Genomic DNA, 21,447 nt, shown 5'->3' on the forward strand with positions numbered 1-21,447 from the left:
CGCCACCTAGTGGCGGATCGGTAAGTCCTTCGTCAGATATCCTCAGGAGGGCATTGACAATAATTATACCAAGTTTCGTGTTAATCCGCCCAACCGATGTTGAGATATAAAATACTTCAATTTAAAGAGCGCCACCTTGTGGTCATCACCCGAAACTTTGCACAGAGCCTCAGGGGCTCATGGGGAGTATAGGTAAAGGAAAATAATTTTTACAAAATGACTTATCCTGCATAATACCACAATTCCCACAGGACTCCTTCACAACTAAAGCATATTCCTAAGGACTTTTTGTCATGAAAATCTAGTACTACTGAAATATGTAAAGTGAAATGCAGCATTGTGTGTGTTGGAATAAATATTTACATCCCTGATTTAAGGAAACAAGCAATAACTTGCAAAAAATAATTCATTAATATTGCATTGTCAGCAAAATGTAGGCTATTTAAGAAAAAACAGCTATTACGCAGAATGGCCCTTTGCAGAGTGTAATATTATTAGTATATTATTTCTGATTAACATTACATTACTTTTATTTACTGTAAAACCTCAATTAATAGCGAGGGATATTCAATCACTGAACTCAACAGGCTTATGTTTGGGACAGGCCTTTAATTCCTTTTACATAAAACTATTGCTTATAAGATGGGTAATACGATCAAATTGTTTATTTAAACCAGTATGAATCTTACTTGTATAAAATAACATATCAATTATGAATCATTCATTTGATCCAGCTCCGACAGACACGGAAAGAGAGCTTTATGACACCTGTTTTACAGCACTCAAGGTTTACGGCACCTAGCACACTAACACAACACCACTTTAAAACAAAATTCATAACTTTAATTAATTTTTATAGAAAGAAACACAACAACCTTTTGATTCTTTTGATTGGAGGGAGTATGGACATAAGAATTTTGAATAAATTACTGGGTAATCAAGAGAAGGAGACATATTCTGGCTTTATGACTGCTTCAGAGGTAACATAGGGAGTCACCATTTGTTTTTTTTTGTTTTTTTTGTCATGCTGATAAATCTGAATGAATTAGAGTCTACACTGGTGCTCATGGTTTAAGTAAAATGAACTGAATAATTGAATTGTTGATAATCTAACCAAGCTAACAATGTGTAGCATCTATATATTGACAAAACAACCCACAACTCATTTTTATACATCCAAAGACCTTCTATTAAAATGAACTGCTTGGCAACCAGACCATGCGTCTAATTGAGACCGGCATTTATTTGTCAAAATGTTTTAATTTTGCTACAAAGTTTAATTGGGACTAGGCTTTTAACTGAAGATTTAAGGTATATAACATTTCTTTAGCTGACGATTTTAAAATGACTGACAATAATTGCATTCAGCCATGTGGGAACAACCCCCAAAAGTATAAGAATCACACATGTAAGCAGCATTTTCATTTTAAAATTGGGTGAGAAGTTAATTTGAACTTCTTTATACGGAGTAGTTTAAAACACGGCTGCAGCAACATTCTCTTCAATTTCTCTTATATTTTCTCTTAATTTTCTGCTAATGTTCTTAAGCTTCCAAATCTGCTTTTACACAGGTGTGCTGAATGATGAATTCCACTCAATCATGAATGACCTATTAGCACAGGTAAAGGAAAATACTAAGGGCAGGTGTAGTGTCATGTGCAAAGACTCTGGTACTGCCCAAGAATTAGAGATGCCACCAAAATGAGGCTGTAAGAAGAAGAGCTTCTGCTGTGAGAAACTGTTAAATAAACGTTAAGTACATGTGTTTTCTCAGAGTGTCAGTACTGCTGTTACAGGAAAATCAAAAACCCAGCAATGGCAAAACATTTGTGATGCCGGAAATGTGTCAGCAGCAGTGGTGGAGGAAGTATTCAGATCATTTACCTAAGTAAATGTACTAATAATATCACACTGCAAAAATAATCTGTTACTGGTAAAAGTCCCGCAACAAAAACATTACTTAGGTAAAAGTATGTACAATCTGGGAAATATAGTACTCATGCAGACAAGTTTAAATAATGTATTAAAAGTAATAAATGTATTGTAAAAGTAAAAGTACTCATGTAGAAAAATTTAAATACGTTTCATAAATAAATGTTTTAAAATAATCAGTACTTAAGTAATTCTACTTAGTTATATTCCACCACTGGTCAGCAGGGGGATGCACAGTGACTGAGATTACAATAATTGTGATCAATAGACAAACTATTTCTTGAGCCCTTAAATTTAATAATCCAATCACTATAATTACTGTAGAACGTGATCTAAGTTTGATTTTATGAAATTAATGCATTTTTAAAATATCTCTCAAATGTAAAACTTGTTTTCTTGTGCAGGGCAGCAGTTTCTGGACTGCATGTTTTTCTCTTTTCTTGAAAAGAGTGCTCTTGATCACTTGAATTTTCTCTTACCTAAGAAAAGTGATAAAAAAACCCAGAAATAACTGGGTTCTAACCAAGTAAGAACAAATTACATTTTGTATATGCATGAGGGCCAATGTGTCATACTTTAAAAACTGATTGTGTTTTGTAAGTAAAATCTTAATCTGTTAAGTAACTTGTAAATATAGCTGTAGAGTTGAAGAATTGTACTTGAATAGTTGTACTCATTCAAATTTACTTTTTCAAGGCAGAAATTACATAAAACCATAAAAATAGAAAAATTGGTCTTTTGAAATAGGAAAAAAAAGCCTGAACTGACATTTTAGGCCATCACATAGCGAAACAGAATTTACAGAAAGCAGCATGTGATTGATCATATCATAGGCATCACACCATTCACTTAGCCCTCCTGACCTGTATGAATATTTATTCAGGGTTTTTATAAAAAAAATGTCACCTGTCTGTGTACATTCATATATTACACTTATTTTAATTCAATCCTACTCAAAAATGTTTGGCAAAAAAGAGAAGGCATGTCAAATCATTTTTTAAATACTAGGCTTTTTATTTTGGCTTAGGGGAGAGACATACAAATTTAAAAATGAATGTATTCTGTATTTATTTTACTGCTGATTTTTAAAGAAAATATGGCATGGCATTTTAAAAAGAAAATAACCGAAAATCACAAAATTACAACATTTATCACAGTCAGAAAATGTCAAAACAGAAAATATCTTGGTATTTTCAAATATCCAACAGTCCTTGGACACATCATGTGCAACAAATGCTTCTGTCAGGAAAAAAAAAATAAAAAATCTTATTTTAAAATAGTGAAATTTCATCCAAATTACATCATTCTACCTTTCATTCAAAATTTCGCCAAAAATAAAGCGTCTGTACAAACTAATAAGCACGCATGACAAGAGTGAAAAACCAAGGCTTTTCAAAGGGTAGGTTTTAAAAATCTATTTATTTTACTGATAAGTAAAGAACAGTCCTTTAGCTGCAGTACTCAAACTATCAAAAAGAGAAAATGAACATACCACATGGCTTAGCTTGGAAGTTCTGCGACCAGTGGATTTTTTGTATCTTTGCTGTGCCCATACTATTTACCTAGGACCAATAAAAATGACTGTGTCATGTAAAAACATACGTATTAATAGTTCAATAATACGTTTGGTGTGCGGCTGCTAATATCCATAAAGCACAAGATGTAAAACCTTATTTGTCCAATTGTACCTGACTTCATCCTACAGTAAAATAACATTGGAGAATGTGTGTGTGACAGAGGACGTTGTGATTGGCTGGGAGCCCCCCCCCCCCCCGTGAGCTCCATGTAAACAAACACACACTGGGCATGCGTCACTGGGATAATGGAAGACTGTCTTTTTCCTCCCGCACTGATGATGTCTGTATTTCTACTCTATTACCTGTAATCTGAACTGAAAACAACTCGTCTACATTTCAGTGTGTGTAAGTAAATGTTTGAGACTTCAGAATGGGTTAGTTTGTTGGTAAGTAGGAGTATCTCTAAGTTGGGGTACAAGAAACTGACGCTCAGCAACAAGCCATGATTGCTAACGGTAGTTGGTTAGCTGTCAGATCTCTGAGTCCACTGTACACTTAGCGATTGCCTCTGCTTTCAAGTAATTATTATCTGGTTTATCATAATGACTCGCATTGTCTGTAAATGCTAGTTACTTGCGGTTTACTCATGAATATTAAATTGGTTTGGTTTTTGTTGACTACACTTTTAATTCCTGAGACGCAGAGCAAGCTATCTTGCAGTTAGCACGTTAGCTAGCGCACTAGCTAAATATTATTCCGAGGAGCAACGCTATGAGTGGGCCACGGTGTGTGACGGACGTGGTATTTACCCAATGACAGGTTAAGCATTAGAGTCAGTCAGGATTGTAGCCAATCACAGTCAGGGTTTTGCTAGAGAAGTCCGTATCCGTAATGTCAGAGTTTAGAGTATGTTTCCTGTTAGCTCAAAGTTGAACACCCTCTCACTTGGTAAGCAATAACGTAATCCACAGCACACAACTAAGGTGAATGCAATAAACGACTGACATTTTTTTGTAATATTACATCGGTTATTACTTTGGATACAATTTGTTTTCACAAATTGGCATTGTTTAAAACTCAAATTAAAACAGAATACAATGATTTCCAAATCTTTTTTGACCTATATTCAACTGAATACAGTACAAAGACAAGATATTTAATGTTCAAACTGATATACTTGATTGTTTTTTATAAATATACACTCATTTTGAATTTGATGGCTGCACCACATTCCGAAAAAAGTTGGGACAGGAGCATGTTTACCACTGTGTGACATCATCTTTTCTTTTAACAACACTCAGTAAGTGTTTGGGAACTGAGGACACTAATTGTTGACGTTTTCAAAGTGTATATTCTTACCCGTTCTTGCTTGATATAGGATTTCAGTTTCTCAACAGTCGGGGGTCTCTGTTGTCGTATTTTGTGCTTCATAATGTGCCACACATAGGAGACAGGACCGGACTGCAGGCAGGTCGGTCTATTACCTGCACTCTTACTACAAAGCAACGTAGCGCCACTTTGTGTCAGTCCATCTCAGATGAGCTCAGGTCCAGAGAAGTCGGCAGTGTTTCTGGATGCTGTTGATAGATCAATCAATCAATCAATCAATCAATCAATCAATTTTATTTATAAAGCCCAATATCACAAATCACAATTTGCCTCAGGGCTTTACAGCATACGACATCCCTCTGTCCTTTGGACCCTTGCAGCGGATAAGGAAAAACTCCCCCCAAAAAAACCCCATGCTTTCACTTTGCATGGTAGAGTCTTAACTTGCATTTGTAGATGCAGAGACCAAGACAGTAGTTTTTCAAAATGTTTCTGAGGCCATGTAGTAATATCCTTTGTACAATTACGTCGTTTTTAATGCAGTGCTGTCTGAGCGGTCGAAGCCACAGCCATTCAATGTTGGTTTTCAGCCTAGCCCCTTACATGTAGCAATTTCTCTAGATTCTTTAAATCTTCTGATGATATTTTGGATTGTAGATGGTGATATCACTAAATTCTTTGCTGTTGTGCTTTGAGAAATGTTGTTCTTAAGGGGTTGGACTATTTGCTCATGCAGTTTTTCACAAAGTGACCATCCTACCTTGTGACCACCTGAGCATTTGGGGAATGCCCCTTCTGTACCCAGTCATGATACTGTTACCTGTTACCAGTTAATCTGTTTACCTGTGGAATGTTCCAGGTATCTTTTGAGTATTCCACAACTTTCTCAGTCTTGTGTTGCTCCTGTCTCAACTTCTTTGAAACATGCTGAAGGTATCAAATAGTGTATATTTACAAAAAACAAAGTTTTTTTCAGTCTGAACTTTAAATATCTTATCTCAGCTTTGTATTATATTTAATTAAGAATGAGGATTGTAGTTCAGGCTTGACAGGTTAGACCAGGGGTGGCCAACCAGTCAGAGACCAAGAGCCACACAAATTACCGTGGTACTACAAAGAGCCACATCATACACATGTGCTTACAAACGCACTCCCTCTCTCACACAAACACTAAATGACATAAAATCAAAATCCATACATTTCCAATTTTCAAAGCCAGATTTATTTATCTCACACACAAATGAATAACCATGAATAGAGATACACACAAACACAGTCTCTCCCTCTCATACTGTCTTTCTCCATCCCCCCTCCACACCCACAGTCTCTCCCTCTCCCACTCTCTCCACACACATCCACACAGTCTCTCCCACTCTCATACTCTCTCCAGATTAGTGTTGTCACGGTACCAAAATTGGGACCCACGGTACGATACCAGTGAAAGTATCACGGTTCTGAGTAGTATCACGATACCACAGCAAAAGTGAGGCAGATGTGCCTTTTGTCATTTATAAAAAGATAAATCACTTTTCTATAATACATCAATGATATTTCAATGGAATAAATTACTTATTGACTTATTCATACTTCAAAAACAGCATCAATAAGTGATTAACATAGGGGGGATCAAAATAAAATAAATAAATAAAATAAAAATCAACGAGCCACCTTCCTCCCCAGACAAGTAAAGAACAGTCCCTAAAGTGCGGTGAGGTTTGTGGACCGTTACCTGCCACAAAGAGAGAAATGTGAACGGCTCATTTCTCCTCTGACACACCACATACCTGTGTGCCGCCACGGCTCGGCTGTTCAGGTATTTCTGGGCAGTCATGACGCCAATTTATTCACCTGGAGCCAGGCTTCTCGGTCGCCGGTAAGCCGTTATCTTGCGCCGCTGAGCACTATGGCTGTTATTGGCCAGTGCATGGACACTCACCCTCCTTTGATTGGACTTTGAACTTATCCCACAGTAGTGGCACCGTGTCATGTACCATGGTGTTTAAGTAGCAGCCTACTACGGTCTACCGTTGGTACCAGTATACCGTGCAACACTACTCCACACACATCCACACACAGTCTCTCCCTCTCTCATACTCTCCACACACGCACACGCACACACAAAGACACGCATTTCTTCCCTGACATTTTTTGTTGTGCAATATTGCCACCGCGCTGTCGTCCTGCATTCCTCCCGAACTCAACACCCTCTCACCTGCCTGTGCGCACTCCTCTCTCTCTCACTCGCTCCACTTAAGCCTGTTACATTTCTTAAAGGGCCATACGCACTCATAACAATAAATTGATTTTTTTTATGACGGAAGAGCCGCACGCCAATGGTTTTAATTAATGGATCGAAGAGCCGCACACTGATAGGCAAAGAGCCGCATGCGGCTCGCGAGCCGCGGGTTGGCCAACCCTGGGTTAGACTATAGTGTTGGGAAAAACATTGTTTCTGTTCTCACAAACAGAACTTTAACAGATTTGAGGCTCTATCTATGATATCTGATACTGTTTATATACCTTTAATGGTTTGACAATGCAGAATTGGCCAAGAAATATTACCCTTTAACTTTACCTTGAGCTGGAGAACAACTTCAGTGGTGTGTTTGAGGTGGTCTGTCAAAGATGTAGGTAACTGTCAGACATGTAACCTAAATGTTTTCATAATCATTTCCATGTTTTCTATCAATCAGAGTTGAGGTCAAAGTAACAAAGCCAAGATGACTACAGATATGCCAGCCCAAAGCGTGGGCTCCAGGATAATGACGTTCACCCCCTCCAAAGAGGAGTTCAAGGACTTCAGCCGGTACATTGCCTATATGGAGTCACAAGGAGCACACAAAGCTGGAATGGCAAAAGTAAATAGGGTCTATTGTATTTTGTCAGGCTATTATGATGCAGTGTATTGACTGATTTTTTTTTTGTTAAATGTTCTATGTGTGCAAATCAAAAATTTTGCTGGGGTATGGTTTGGGTTCGGCCCAATTGGCATGCTGCTGTGTTGTGCTATTGCCTATTCAAGTGCTGGAATTTGTTATTAACGTGACAACGCCTGAATGCAACACAGGCTCTGCTCCAATTGAGTGTGTGTACAGTGCCTGTGTTTGACTGTACGTAACAGCAGTCTTTTGATGGTCATTTACACACTGTCCATAACAATAACTATGTCAGGTAACAAATTGTGTCAGGCTTGGGTCGGGTTCGGACTTAAAAATCAGAAAGTCTGTCGGGTTTGGGCTGGGCTTGGTTATAATTGTCTCGGACTCAGGTCGGGTTCGGTCAGGAAAATGCGGCTGAGCCATGCTCTAGTGTGCTCACCTGTGTGTGCGCAGGTGTCTGTGTCTGTATGTGCGCATGTGTCTCTGTGTGTGTGCGCATCAGGGCAGAACTCTGCCATGCGTGATACAGAGAGCAGAGGAGAATTGTCAACGCGCGACCATGTAGAGACAGAAATGACATGCCGCCGTGTAAATAAGATATATAACAAAAGGCTATTTAGTTTGTTTAATAAAAGGACAAGGTATAGACCTGTTCTAGGTCCTGTTCCTGTTATAGGAAAAGTAACCTTAAATGACTGCTGTTGTGATCTGGGGCTATATAGAAAATAAAATTGACTTGACCTTCGGGGGGTGCTAGTATAATGGTAGGGGAAACACTGTCCAATATGCCGATATATAACATCTTATCTGGCCGATAACTGATATCAATATATCCACCTTTTTACTAGGGCTGTACCCAAATATTCGGATATTCGAATATTTGTTTCTATGGGTAGGTATTCGTTATGAAAAAACTTTTTTTAAATTATTATTATTATTATTTTTTTACATATTTTTTTGGTGCTAAATGTAGTCTTTTTGTTGTTGGTAAATGTAGGTTATCAATAAAAATCAAAACTTTTAAATTGCATTTTTAAAAATGTGAAAATATAGTATAGCCTACCAGCGGAGCTTGTGCGCACGGCGCACTTGAGCGCATCCGTCTGAGGCTGTGGATCAATGCCAAGTTTTACCACTTTATCACTATTCCTGTAGCTGTTTTTTCGTTATCTTTTGAATTTAATACGAATTATGGAACCGTTTTTGTCAACGTTTGTTTCCCCCGTTTTGTACAATAAATTATTGTTTAAAGAGTGCGTGACGTGTGTCACGCACTCCAAAACGGCTGCGGACTGTCACCTGCTCAACGCATCAGTACCTTCGGATGCCATGACAGTAATAGCCAATAATGTCAAAATATCATTTACAGACCGATTTAACAGATGATCACTGCTGCCCGACCCTCAGGTCCATTTGCGGGTCCCGCGGGTTACGGGTCGACCCGCGCATCACTACTCAGCTCAGTCTATAAAGGCTGTACACACAACAGTAAGGCTATAGACATTATATTCTATTCAGGCCGGCAGAACCAGCAGCGCATCGGCTCTACAGTGCACGGCACTGCTGATTAACCATTTTATTGCAGCACAGAGTGTCTGCCAGCAACCAATTACTTGCAGAGGCTTCCTACAACTTGTTTCAATGGTTCCGATTTAATCAGAAGACAAATTAAACAGGATGACTAGCCAATGTGAAAATCAAAAGAAAGCATAGAATAATGTACTGAAGGAGACTGTTGTGCCATCACATTTTTTTGTGGTTTGAGAGCAAAGATCCGGTCGCCGCTGTGCAAAACTCCACAATACAATTAGGTCCGAAAAAACACATTGTTGATTTGGCATTGTGTACATTTCTATGACACTTAATCCATTATATAATTCAGTAGTTAATTCCAGACACATACTTGCCATATTTTCGATTGCTGTTGCCTTTACTGCGAAACAGGATAATGAACATTGATCAGACAAAACATTAAAACCACTGGCAGGTGAAGTGATTAACATGATCATCTTGTTACGATATGGAAACCCTGGGTCCTGGCATGCATGGATGCCACTTGATGCAGTGTACCCACCCAAACACTGTTGCGGACCAAGTGCTCCTCCCTTATGGCAGCCACACTCCCTGATGGCAGTGGCCCCCCACCAGGACAATGCACCATGCCGCACCTAAAAAACTGTTCAACAATGACCCAAAGAATGTGACAAAGAGCTCAAGGTGTCAACCTGGCCTCCAAACACCCCAGATTCCAATTGATTGAAGCATCCATGGGACGTGCTGATACCCCACTTCGCAACCCAGAAGACTCAAAGGTTCTGCCGCCAAAGCCCTGGTGCCAGATACCACAGGGCACCCCCCGAGAGGTCTTGTGTCCATGCCTCGACAGGTCAGAATCAAGTCCAATCCAAGGAAGCCCCACTGTGGATCAGGGTTACCTCTGGGGTACCGGCACATCCCATGAAACCTCAATGGGATCAGGATCTTGGGGATTTTTAAGGCTGGATTGATGCCTTGAGCTCTTTGTCAGATTTCTTGGGCTATTCCTGAACAGTTTTTGTGGTGTAGCATGGTGCATTGTTCTGCTGGGGGCCGCTGCCATTAGGGAGTGATTTGCCATGAGGAGGGGTAATTGGTCTGTCAGGTATTTGGTAGGGTGGTATGTGTCAAGTGACACACACATGAATGACAGGACCTAAGGTCTCCCAGCGCAACATTGTTTTGTAACAGGATGATCAATATTATTCACTTAACCTGTCGTTGTTTTAATGTTGTGGCTGATTGGTGTACATTTCCGCAGCACTTATTTTCTTAGTATAAAACAACATGTGATATTCATCACTCTGCTGCTCTGTGTTTTTGTTTTCTTAACAGAGAGGCTGTTTTCATTCTGTTTCTGTTTTGTACTTCTCTTGCAGGTTATTCCACCTAATGGCTGGAAACCTAGACAGACATACGATGATATTGATGACCTGGTAATTCCTGCTCCTATTCAGCAGGTGGTTACCGGCCAGTCAGGACTCTTTACACAGTACAACATCCAGAAGAAGCCAATGACTGTCCACGAGTTCCGCAAGACCTCCAATTTGGATAAGTCAGTTTACATTTTCAAATTATGAACCATAAATGATTTTCACACAACAACTTTACGGTTATAATGCAGACAACCTCATACAGTATGTGATTGCCATAAGCCTTTCATTCTGATCACAAAGGAGCTCTTTTGTTGGATTTCTCATTGTAGATTCTGCAATCCCCGATATGTGGATTTTGACGAGCTGGAGAGGAAGTTTTGGAAGAACCTGACCTTCAACCCACCTCTATATGGGGCTGATGTCAGCGGAACACTGTATGATCCAGTGAGTGGTAATAGGTTGGATAATGCCACCAAATGGAAGTAACATCTCTTCATTGTGTTAAAATAGACCACATTTACCACCTATAACATATTTACAGTATCATTGTCACTGTGACTTAGAACCTCTGGTTAATCCCCCTTTACAGGATGTGACTGAATGGAACATCGGCCACCTCAACACCATTCTGGACACTGTGGAGAACGAGAGCGGTATCAAAATCAAAGGAGTCAACACACCTTACCTCTACTTTGGGATGTGGAAGAGTGCCTTCGCGTGGCACACAGAGGACATGGATCTGTACAGCATCAACTACCTGCACTTTGGAGAGCCAAAGTCCTGGTACAGTCACTGACACACCCTTTCACTGCTGGGCACACTTCTTTTTACTCATTACACATGATGTACATTACATCCCACTGTTTCCTGTATCACCAGAGATTCAGTGCCTTCCGGAAAACCTCTGTCTATTTAATTTAACTATTCCTTTGTGTTATTATGCCTCCGATAATTGTGGCTTGAGGCATTATGTTTTTTTTTTTTGTTTTTTTTTTTAACGTTTTTTTGTCCTGTTTTTGTGAACCCCTTGAGGAAATTTCTTCAAATTAGGCATGAACATACACGTTGACACAACAATAAACCGATTAGCTTTTGTGGTCAAAGCTTAAAGTCACTGGCCTTGCATCCATCTCATTTTTGTGAATGCAATATCTTAAAAAGGCCTAAAGGGAATTATCTCAAATTTGGCACAAGCACCCACTTTGACTTAACAATGTACTGATTAGAATTTGGTGGTTGAATATCAAAGGTCAAGGTCACTGTGACTTTGCATCTGGGTCATTCTTGTGAGGGCGATATGTTAAGAACAACTTGAGGGAATTTCTTCAAATTTAACACAAACATCCACTTAAACTTAATCATGATCTGATTAGAATTTGGTGGTCAAAGGTCAAAGTCACTGTTACCTTGTATCTGTCTCATTCTTGTGATATCTCAGGAAGGCCTTAAGAGAACTACTTTAAATTTGAGACTAGTGGCCACCTCGATTAACAATGAACTGATTAGAATTTGGTGGATGTATGTCCAAGGTCAAGGTCACTGTGAACTCACAAAACAGGTTTTTGGCAAAACCTGAAGAATGTGTGCACTTATTATGACAAAATTTCACAGAAATGTCTTATTAGGATAGAATAATGAAGTGGTGACATTTTATATCCTTAAGGTCAAAGGTCAACTTCACTGTAACATCATAATGTTCTGCATTTGGTCTTTGTTCAGATAGTGAATTGGTGACTCTAATCTTGAGTGTCTACCTTGAAACTGTACTGACTATAGATTTTCTGTGCTGCTGGGGGGAAGGTGTGTCTGTGTGTCTGTGTGTGTGTGTGTGTGTGTGTGTGTGTGTGTGTGTGTGTGTGTGTGTGTGTGTGTGTGTGTGTGTGTGAAGCATCCATGTTTTCACAGACGTGGATGTAAACTGTAAGTGCAACTTAACTGGTGTGCGGACACATACAACCGCAAGGCAGTAGTAGTTGATAATTGTTGATGAATGTATTTGAGGTCCCAACCTTAAAGTACTACAGTAACCCTGATGATGATGACATTGTTGAGAGAGGAGTTATTTTTCTCTGTTGTTATTACTTAGTCTTTATTCTCCAAAATACTTGACTACCAAGAACAAGCAAATACCTTTACTCTGCTGTCAATAATAGCCATCATTGTGTTTCATTTACTTGTATTTTTGTTGATCTTCAGGTACGTTGTCCCACCAGAGCATGGGAAAAGACTGGAAAGACTTGCCAAGGGTATGTGATGGGTTCTTGCAGAACTCGATAGATGGATTTTAATGCGTTACAAGAGGCACTTGTCACATTTGTCCTAAAGAAATGGATCATTTACCTTGTTGTTACTCAATTTTTAATTATTGGGCTCTGCAAGTCACTTGAGCTTGTCATGCTTTGTGGTTTTAAAAAAGAAGTCAAAACTGCTTTCAGTGAACCTCTATATTTTATGGAAAGTACATCAAAAGCCGTAAAAGTAATTATATTCACATTTCACAGTTTAACATCAGAGGGTCATCTGCACTAATGTTGTGGATGGTTTCCTGTATTTCCAGGTTTCTTTCCAGGGAATGCTCAGAGCTGTGAAGCCTTCCTGCGTCACAAGATGACTTTAATTTCACCGTCAATCCTGAAAAAATATGGCATACCATTTGAGAAGGTTACCTTTCTTTTACTTTGTGTTGACCTCATGACATTGTGGAGAAAACAGATATGTGTCTGTGCTGTAGGTTTGACAATACATATGATAGAGCAACTGCTTAATAAAAAGGCAGAAATTAAATTGAATGATTAAGTAACGATAATTATGACTTGAAAACATTGTGTATCTGCTCTTGTAACTCTGTGTTGTTTTTATATTCAGGTCACTCAGGAGGCTGGGCAATTCATTGTGACATTCCCATTTGGTTATCATGCTGGTTTCAACCATGGCTTCAACTGTGCCGAGTCGACCAACTTTGCCACCCAGCGATGGATTGATTATGGCAAACAGGCAACACTGGTACACAAACACATAATTTAAACAGCTGTAAATGTAAACCTAATGCTCCAGCTGCATCAATATAGGGGTGGTTTGCTAAAAAATGTTAAAGATTTGTAGAGGTAGTGGCTCATGATGTCACATTATTTTGTTAGCACACTTATCTTGCAAGCAATAAGCAATAATCACTAAAAAAGACTAAGGCTATTTTCACACCTGGAGTTTAATTATATAGTCCAGACCAAGAAAAAAACAAGACATTGTTGTAGGGCTGCTCGATTATGGAAAAAATCATAATCACGATTATTTTGGTCAAAATTGAAATCAGGATTATGCAAATGATTATGCGGCGCGCGTGATGAGTTATGTACATGATGCATGTCATTTCTGTCTCCACTTGGTAGCGCGTTTACAATTCTCCTCTGCTCTCTGTATCGCGCACGGCGGAGTTCGGCCTTGACACACACACACACACACACACACACACACACACACACAGACCAACCTCGCTCACTCTTCCTGTGCCATTTTCCACACGCTGTTTTTGAAATCTTCAGCGATCACCTGCCCCTCATATTATTCAATTTCACCTAGTTGACTGACTCGTGGAGTGAATAGAATAGAGAGGAGAGGAAGGGGCAGTATTGCGCATGCGCGGCTTCCGGGTGCGTTTGATTTGCAACACAAGACAACAAGAGTAAACTGACAAGAAGCGCATAATCGTTTTATGTTGATTATTTTGTTTTCGTAATCGTTGAAAGCCCAAATCATAATCTAGATTAAAATTCGATTAATCAAGCAGCCCTACATTGTTGTCTTTGAGCTCTGGGCCTTGTTCTTTAAATGTGGCTCATAAAATTCAGACATGCCTTTATCAGGCTAAAATAATCCTGTTTATTCCCATCCAGTTAATTTGGTTTTTTGAAAGTAGTTTAAGGATTGATTTTTATGCCTCCTTTCCGGCAATAGCCATGGCCGTGGCATTGTGTTTTCGGGTTTTCCATCCGTCAGTACGTCTGTTCATCCATCCCATTCTTGTGAACGCGAAAACACCTTGAGGGAATTTCTTCAAATTTGGCATTAGTGTCTGCTTGGACTCAACAATGAACTGATTACATTTTGGTGGTCAAAGGTCAAGGTCACTGTGACCTTGTCTGTCTCATTCTTGTGAATGCGATATCTCAAAACACCTTGAGGGAATGTTTTCAGATTTGGCACAAACATCCACTTTGTCTCTGCCACGAACTGATTAGATTTTAAAGGTCAAAGGTTACGGCCATTGCGATCTTGCCTCCGTCTCATTCTCATACATGCAATATCACAAGAAGGCCTTGATGGAGTTTCGTAAAATTTGGCACAAATGTTGACTTGGACTCAAGAATGAACTATTTAGAATTTGGTAGTCAAAGGTCAATATGACCTCAAAAAACATGTTTTTGACCTTGACATGAGAATTCATACACTAGTCTTGACAAAATTTTACACACTTCACACACATCTAATAGGATAAAATGATGAAGTGATGACAATTTTTCTGTTTTTCAAAAGGATTAATGTTTTCAGAATGAACTTCTTTGTACTGAAAGGAAAAAGTTGGAGGTGTAACTATTTATAGGTTATTATGCAATAGTTTTACTGGTCCGGCCCACTTGAGATCAAATTGGGCTGTAAGTGGCCATGAATTAAAATGAGTTTGACTCCTCTGCTCTGAAGGAAAGGCCAGGGGCTCCCAACATTCTTAGGATTATCCTCTTCGAACTACAAATGTTCATATACAAGCCAGAATAACTAAATTACTGAAGTGAGTACTAACAACCCCAACAGTGAATGCAACTGTTCTTAAAGCATTGTTTTGTACTGCTCAGCCTTAGGGCTGGGCAATATAACAACTATGTACGATAGATTCATTAGTCTACAGCAGGGCTATTCAATTACAAATTCAACTGGGCCGGACTTTAAAACAAGAAAATGTCGATGGGCCAGACATTTTTAGCAGTGAGCAACCTATTGAAAACTTTTTTTTATAGCTTAATTATATATGTGTATGTATGTCAATCAATCAATAAATCAATTTTATTTATAAAGCCCAATATCACGAATCACAATTTGCCTCAGAGGGCTTTACAGCATATGATATCCCTCTGTCCTTAGGACTCTTGCAGCGGATAAGGAAAAACTCCCCCCAAAAAACCCTTTAATGGGGAAAAAAAATGTTAGAAACCTCAGGAAGAGCAACTGAGGAGGGATCCCTCTTCCAGGACGGACAGACGTTCAATAGATGTACAGAACAGATCAACATGATAGATTAATGTAATCCGTATAACACAATGAGACAAAGAGAGACAGAGACAGAGAGAGATGCAGGAAAGACGGTAATGACTAGGGTTGGGTACCGAAAGTCTGTGGTTATATGGGGCTGGTACCTATACAGCCGATACCTACCGGACCGAAACAAAACGCACATTACGATGCCTCCTTTCGGTGCTTCTTTTTTTTTTTAATGCTATGTGTCCCTCTATTGGACGTTAAATGTAACAGAATCATCATCCTCGTATCGGGTATCGCACCGATCACGTTATTTTTACAAAATCGGAATCGGTAATAAAGGATCGGAGGAATCAAAACAACAAAAATGGCCAGGTTTTTCATCTATATTGTTGCACAGTTGTGTCCGCTTTCCAATGTATAAAGTGTGGCGATCCTGTATATTTTATAAATATATTTTTTTTATAAGACAGTCAGCTGATACTTTGCTCACCTCCAGACACTGAGGTACCTCCAGACTAGAGGGCTGCATTGGGATTGGGTCCCGCAGGACCCTACCCAAATCTTGGGGGAGCGGGCGGTTTGAACTTTGCTGCGGGCGGGAACAGGCGGCTAAAAAAAACACTGCGGGATCGGGATATAGCCTATAGCAACAGGATGGAGTTAACAAATGTTGTGGAAAAGAAGCTTAAACAAGGTCTGTAGGCGCACTGAGCCCTCTATTTCCCAGCGCTCTCAAAGCTGGCACGTTTCAGTATCCCCCCGCATCCAGTGCGCCTTCAGAGCAGGCCTTTAGTGTCTGCGGGCGCATCTTGGAAGAGAGACGCACGGGATTGGGACCGCAGTCGGTCAGCAATATTCTCTTCCTCCACAGCAATATTATGGCCAAGTGATTCATTTGTTAAATTCATTCGTTTCATTCGTTAACTTTGTTGATTTTATGTTATTTATTAGTGTTATTTGAGCCACTCACAGCCTCCTCTCGTTGCTATTTGTTAATTACATAAAGAGGCGTGATGATGATGGTGTTATTGAGCATAGGCTTTATCTTTATCTCATTAAAGGAGCAATAAGCGAAATTCATCATTTCTAGATTGAAGGAATTAAAAAATTGCTATGTGAAGAACTAGAGGTGTAATTTCATCTGGAGTATAGCATGACCTCACACACCCTCTCTCTGTGTTGATCTCCAGCCCATTGTTTACAAGCCGGTCCGGCTGCGTGTTCATGTGAACCCCCCCCCCTCGGTTTCAAAATAAAGGACTTGTATCGGATCGGATGCAAAAAAAAATGTGATCGGGACATCCCTAGAATCATTCATTCGTTCATTTGTTGAGTGTATATTATTATTTAAAGGCACGCTAAGCACCGTTGGGCGTCACTTCTGTTTACGTTCAACTATGTTATCAAACACAACGGAGCTAGCATGAACGAACTGAAAACGAGGAATTTCAGTCAGGATTTAGAGTGCATCATAGCACTGAGACAGCACTAGTTGACACAATTGACCATCAAATTCTGCTACAGAGACTGGAACTGGCCGAAAAGGTTCTGCACTAAGCTGGTTTAAATCTAATTTATCTGATCGTTTTCAGTTTTCAGTTAGAAATCACTGTAAATTTCCATTGTTATGCGGATGATACACAATTGTATTTATATATGTGTGTATATATATATATATATATATACACACACACACATATACACACACACACACACATATATGTATGTATATATATATATATATATATATATACATATATATATGTGTGTGTGTGTGTCTGCGTGTGTGTGAACTGTGAGGAGGAAGTCAGCCCCGACATGTAGAGAGCAGGATAGAGGCTGCAGTATGATGATACACGAAACCAAAACTTTCAAATGTAACGATAAAAGAGCTAATAATGGTGGAGCTTATTATTACTATGGTTGTGATTCATTTTGCCTCAGGCCGTTTAATACCAGTTCTCGGTACCAATCCCTGTCTGGGTCACTCAGAGGTTGTTTTTGGGCCATGTGGCCCGCGGGTCACCAGTTGAATAGGCCTGGTCTACAGTGTGACGTCGGTCTATGTGTTGCATGTGTTATGCTAAATCAGTCTGTGAGATGAATGACATTACTGTTGTAGCACATGTACAATATTGTGGGCAATTTGTGTTTCCATTAACACCAAAGTAGGCCATTATTACTAGAGTAGGTCCAAAAGCCGGGCCGCCTGCCTTAAAGCAGGTAGCGGTAACGTCTCACCGACTGCAGCCAACCCCTGACAACCACGCTTTTCCGCCTCAAACAAGCTGTGTATGTTGCCAGACTCTACTCACCTGTCTGCAGATCAGAGAGAAAGTTTTTTTTAAAAGTCTCTGTGTTCAGCTCTCCCTACTTTTGTTTTGGTCCTGTATCCTGTTTTTACTTTACATATCTGCTTTATTTTACTGTTTCGTGTTCACTATCAGCCGTATTAGAAGTTGTGTGAAGTTGCTGCTAGAGAGAGAGAGAGAGAGAGAGAGAGAGAGAGAGAGAGAGAGAGAGAGAGAGAGAGAGTTATGAAGGACTTAGAGTTGTGACTGGTTGAAGTACTATGCATTGTCACAATTGTCCAACACATATACAATAAATAACCATTGGTGACACCACAGGACAGAAGTCTTAAACACCATGACATCTACAGAAAAAGAATAAGAACATGAGTAAAGATGGAAATGTTTTTCAGAGTTGAGGCAGGAGGGGAGCGTCTGGGGCGCAGAATGAGTTCTCCACACTGTAGCTTTCCAGCTCCGAGCAGCCCAGCGGTCGCTGTCGTGGTGATGTGACAGTCTCGCCGGCGGAACGATGACTTCACTTCCTGTTTGAGAGCTTCTGTGACTCACCAAGCATGCACGTGCGAATTGTAGTCAGTACATCCTCCACATGTGCAGTGGGCAAAGTTTTGTATCTTGTCCAAGAATTCTTCCTTTTACATCCTTCAGGGAGACGGATTTGTATTTCCCAGCCCACTGACCTGGATATTATTACAAGTGAGAGGGAAATAACATTGGTTGAACAGCTGGCTCTGCTCGCAATCTGCTGCACATCTGCCCATTTCATGGCTGTCTGTGGGCCAGAGATTCAGTCCATCCCTCTCCTCTCTCCAGGCAGCAAACCTGTTTATCCATCCATCCATCGGTGTGTCTTTGAGGACATTTAAATCTAATATCTTTCTTCACAAAGAGTTATCGATGACTTCACCCATTCTGCTAGCTAGTTTTGTTCCCTTGGTATGCTGTTTGGTAAAATGAGGTTGACTAGTCTCATGTCCCAGGTACAGGAAGGAAATAAGCATAAATTCAAGGATGGAAAATAAAAACATTTAAAAAAAGGGGAGGTCAGATATACTTGTCNTGAACGTCAACAAACTGAAAACGATCAGACAAATAAGATTTAAACCAGCTTAGTGCAGAACCTTTTCGGCCAATTAGGTGATCCAGTCTCTGCAGTAGAATTTGATGGTCAATAGTGTCAAACGCCGCACTAAGATCTAATGAAACAAGTACAGAGACGAGTCCTTTGTCTGAAGCAATCAGGTCATTTGTAATTTTAACTTCGCAGCTTCTCTCCAGTAAAGGTAAATGTAATGTCATGTAAATGGTAGTGGAGTGATTAGTGGAGTCATCAATGAGTGAAATCAAACTCCAGTCCAACTCTCTTTTTTCCATCATGGCATTATAGGCCTATATCATGACAGAAGTTCTGTTGGGTTTTTACTTTTTTTTAATTTGTTAAGAAAAGTCATATTAGTATTATGAACTTACCATCCCCAGGAGTATCCAGCCTTTCTTCCTCATCTTCCTGACCATTGCTTTCCTGAATGTTGCAGTCTTCCTCTGCTACGCTGTCCAGAACAAATTTAGGATCCACACTGGGCATGACACGAAGAATTTCATTAAGATACTCGTGTCCTGATATATGGCTTTATTTCTGTATGTACCTTCCAGTTTTTTCTGAACTGACGAATCCCCCCAGATAGCTATCAGGCACTTTGTCTCCTCATCCGTCCACGGTTTGTTGTTTTCCTCCATGCTTTTAACCCGTGGCTTGACTATTTCTTCCACTTGTAACTCCACAGGCGTCGCTAGGCAACGAGCGTCTCCCCAGATCTACGTTGTTGTTGTTGTTGTTGTTGTTGTTGTTGTTGTACATGTCGCGCTGTAAGTGATGCAGAAGACACTTGGAAATCCTATTTGAGCAACCGAGACGTTCAGATTGAAACGGATCTGTAAAAATCCAATCAGAATAGCATTTTAAATCACCTCCGTATGTGGTTTGAATCAGATTTGGAAAAATCGGATCTCGTGTTTTTCGCTGTCCAGACTGTCAGAAAATCAAGCATCTGGATATGCTAAAAATCCAATTTGGAGTGGTAATCTGAACAAGGCCTTACTGCACCTCTGCAAACAGCTCACCCCCAACAGATAAACCTGTTTTACCTGCCCTGCTGTGGAAAAACACATGCAGCAAAAATAACAGAAAACTTTAGATCTTGCAACTGAACATGTAGCCCACTTTGTAGAAAGTACTGGGATATATATCTTGCACCACCATTCAGCCTGAAAATACCAGAATATGAATTTTTGTCCATGTCTCCCAGCCCTAATCAGACTACAATGGCTCAAACCTAAACTTAAATGTTTATCTGTGTGTTACTTCCAGTGTTCGTGCCGTCAGGACATGGTGAAGATCTCCATGGATGTGTTTGTGCGCAAATTTCAGCCTGACCGTTATAAGCTGTGGCAGGCAGGGAAGGACAACACCCCCATCGACCACTCTAAACCCACACCAGAGGCTGCAGAGTTTCTGAAAGAAGACAAGAGTGAGCCTTCAAAAGAGACTCCCATTGAAGTTGTATCTGAGGAGCCAATGTCTCCTGCCCAGGAGGACAAAAGGTCTGAATTTATACTCGCTACTAACGCATCTTCTGCATTTACTAGTTACTCTAATATGGATGTGAATTGCTTATGAAATATGAAATGCCTAAATTCTCTAAATTAAAGCTGTATTTAAACTATTTTTGGCATATTTTTGCTACACAACCCCTGTGAAATAAGTATTTGAATCACTTTTTATGCCTCCACTTGCGTTGATGAGTCCGTCTGTCCATCGTCCGTCTGTTCATCCCATTCTTGTGAATGCAATATCTCATGAACATCTTGAGAGAATGTATTCAAATGTGTCACAAATGTCCACTTTGACTCAAGAATGAACTGATTAGAATTTGGAGGATGAAAGTCAAAGGTCAAGCACATTGTGACCTCACAAAAATGTTTTTACCCGTAACTCAAGAATTCATACACTAATTGTGACAAAATTTCACACAAATGCCTAAAAGGATAAAATGATGAAGTGATGTACTTTATATATGCTAAAGGTTAAAGGTCAACTTCACTGTGACATCACAGTGTTCTTCAAAAACACTTTTCTGGCCATTATTCAGTGCCATATCTCAGGAACAACAGTGAAGACATTTGGTCAGATACTGAATTGGTGACTTTTTACTTGGGTGTCTACCTTGAAACTGTGGTGATTGTATTGATCTTCTGCGCTGTCAGCGGGAAGATGTGTGTGAAGCATCCATGTTTTCACAGACATGGATGTAAACTG

The 21,447-nt window shown here is 39.8% G+C and overlaps 1 protein-coding gene across 6 annotated transcripts in view; it reads left to right on the forward strand.

The window, feature by feature from the left end:
• Window positions 1–3,726: 3,726 nt before the first annotated feature.
• The window catches only part of kdm4aa (lysine (K)-specific demethylase 4A, genome duplicate a), a 49,208-nt gene continuing 31,487 nt past the window's right edge, over window positions 3,727–21,447 (forward strand). For 5 of the 6 annotated variants that reach the window (XM_050055654.1, XM_050055656.1, XM_050055655.1 and 2 more), the window contains exons 1-9: window positions 3,727–3,854; window positions 7,472–7,636; window positions 10,573–10,748; window positions 10,899–11,013; window positions 11,159–11,352; window positions 12,766–12,815; window positions 13,127–13,230; window positions 13,435–13,572; window positions 20,500–20,732. In XM_050055654.1, the coding sequence (XP_049911611.1) occupies window positions 7,499–7,636; window positions 10,573–10,748; window positions 10,899–11,013; window positions 11,159–11,352; window positions 12,766–12,815; window positions 13,127–13,230; window positions 13,435–13,572; window positions 20,500–20,732 (1,148 nt within the window). In that variant the 5' untranslated portion in view covers window positions 3,727–3,854; window positions 7,472–7,498. The remainder of the gene's footprint in view (window positions 3,855–7,471; window positions 7,637–10,572; window positions 10,749–10,898; window positions 11,014–11,158; window positions 11,353–12,765; window positions 12,816–13,126; window positions 13,231–13,434; window positions 13,573–20,499; window positions 20,733–21,447) is intronic. The other variant, XM_050055657.1, reaches the window with a different exon arrangement.

The sequence above is a fragment of the Epinephelus moara genome, chromosome 10 (genome assembly GCF_006386435.1).
Source record: "Epinephelus moara isolate mb chromosome 10, YSFRI_EMoa_1.0, whole genome shotgun sequence".
Classification (NCBI taxonomy): domain Eukaryota; kingdom Metazoa; phylum Chordata; class Actinopteri; order Perciformes; family Serranidae; genus Epinephelus; species Epinephelus moara.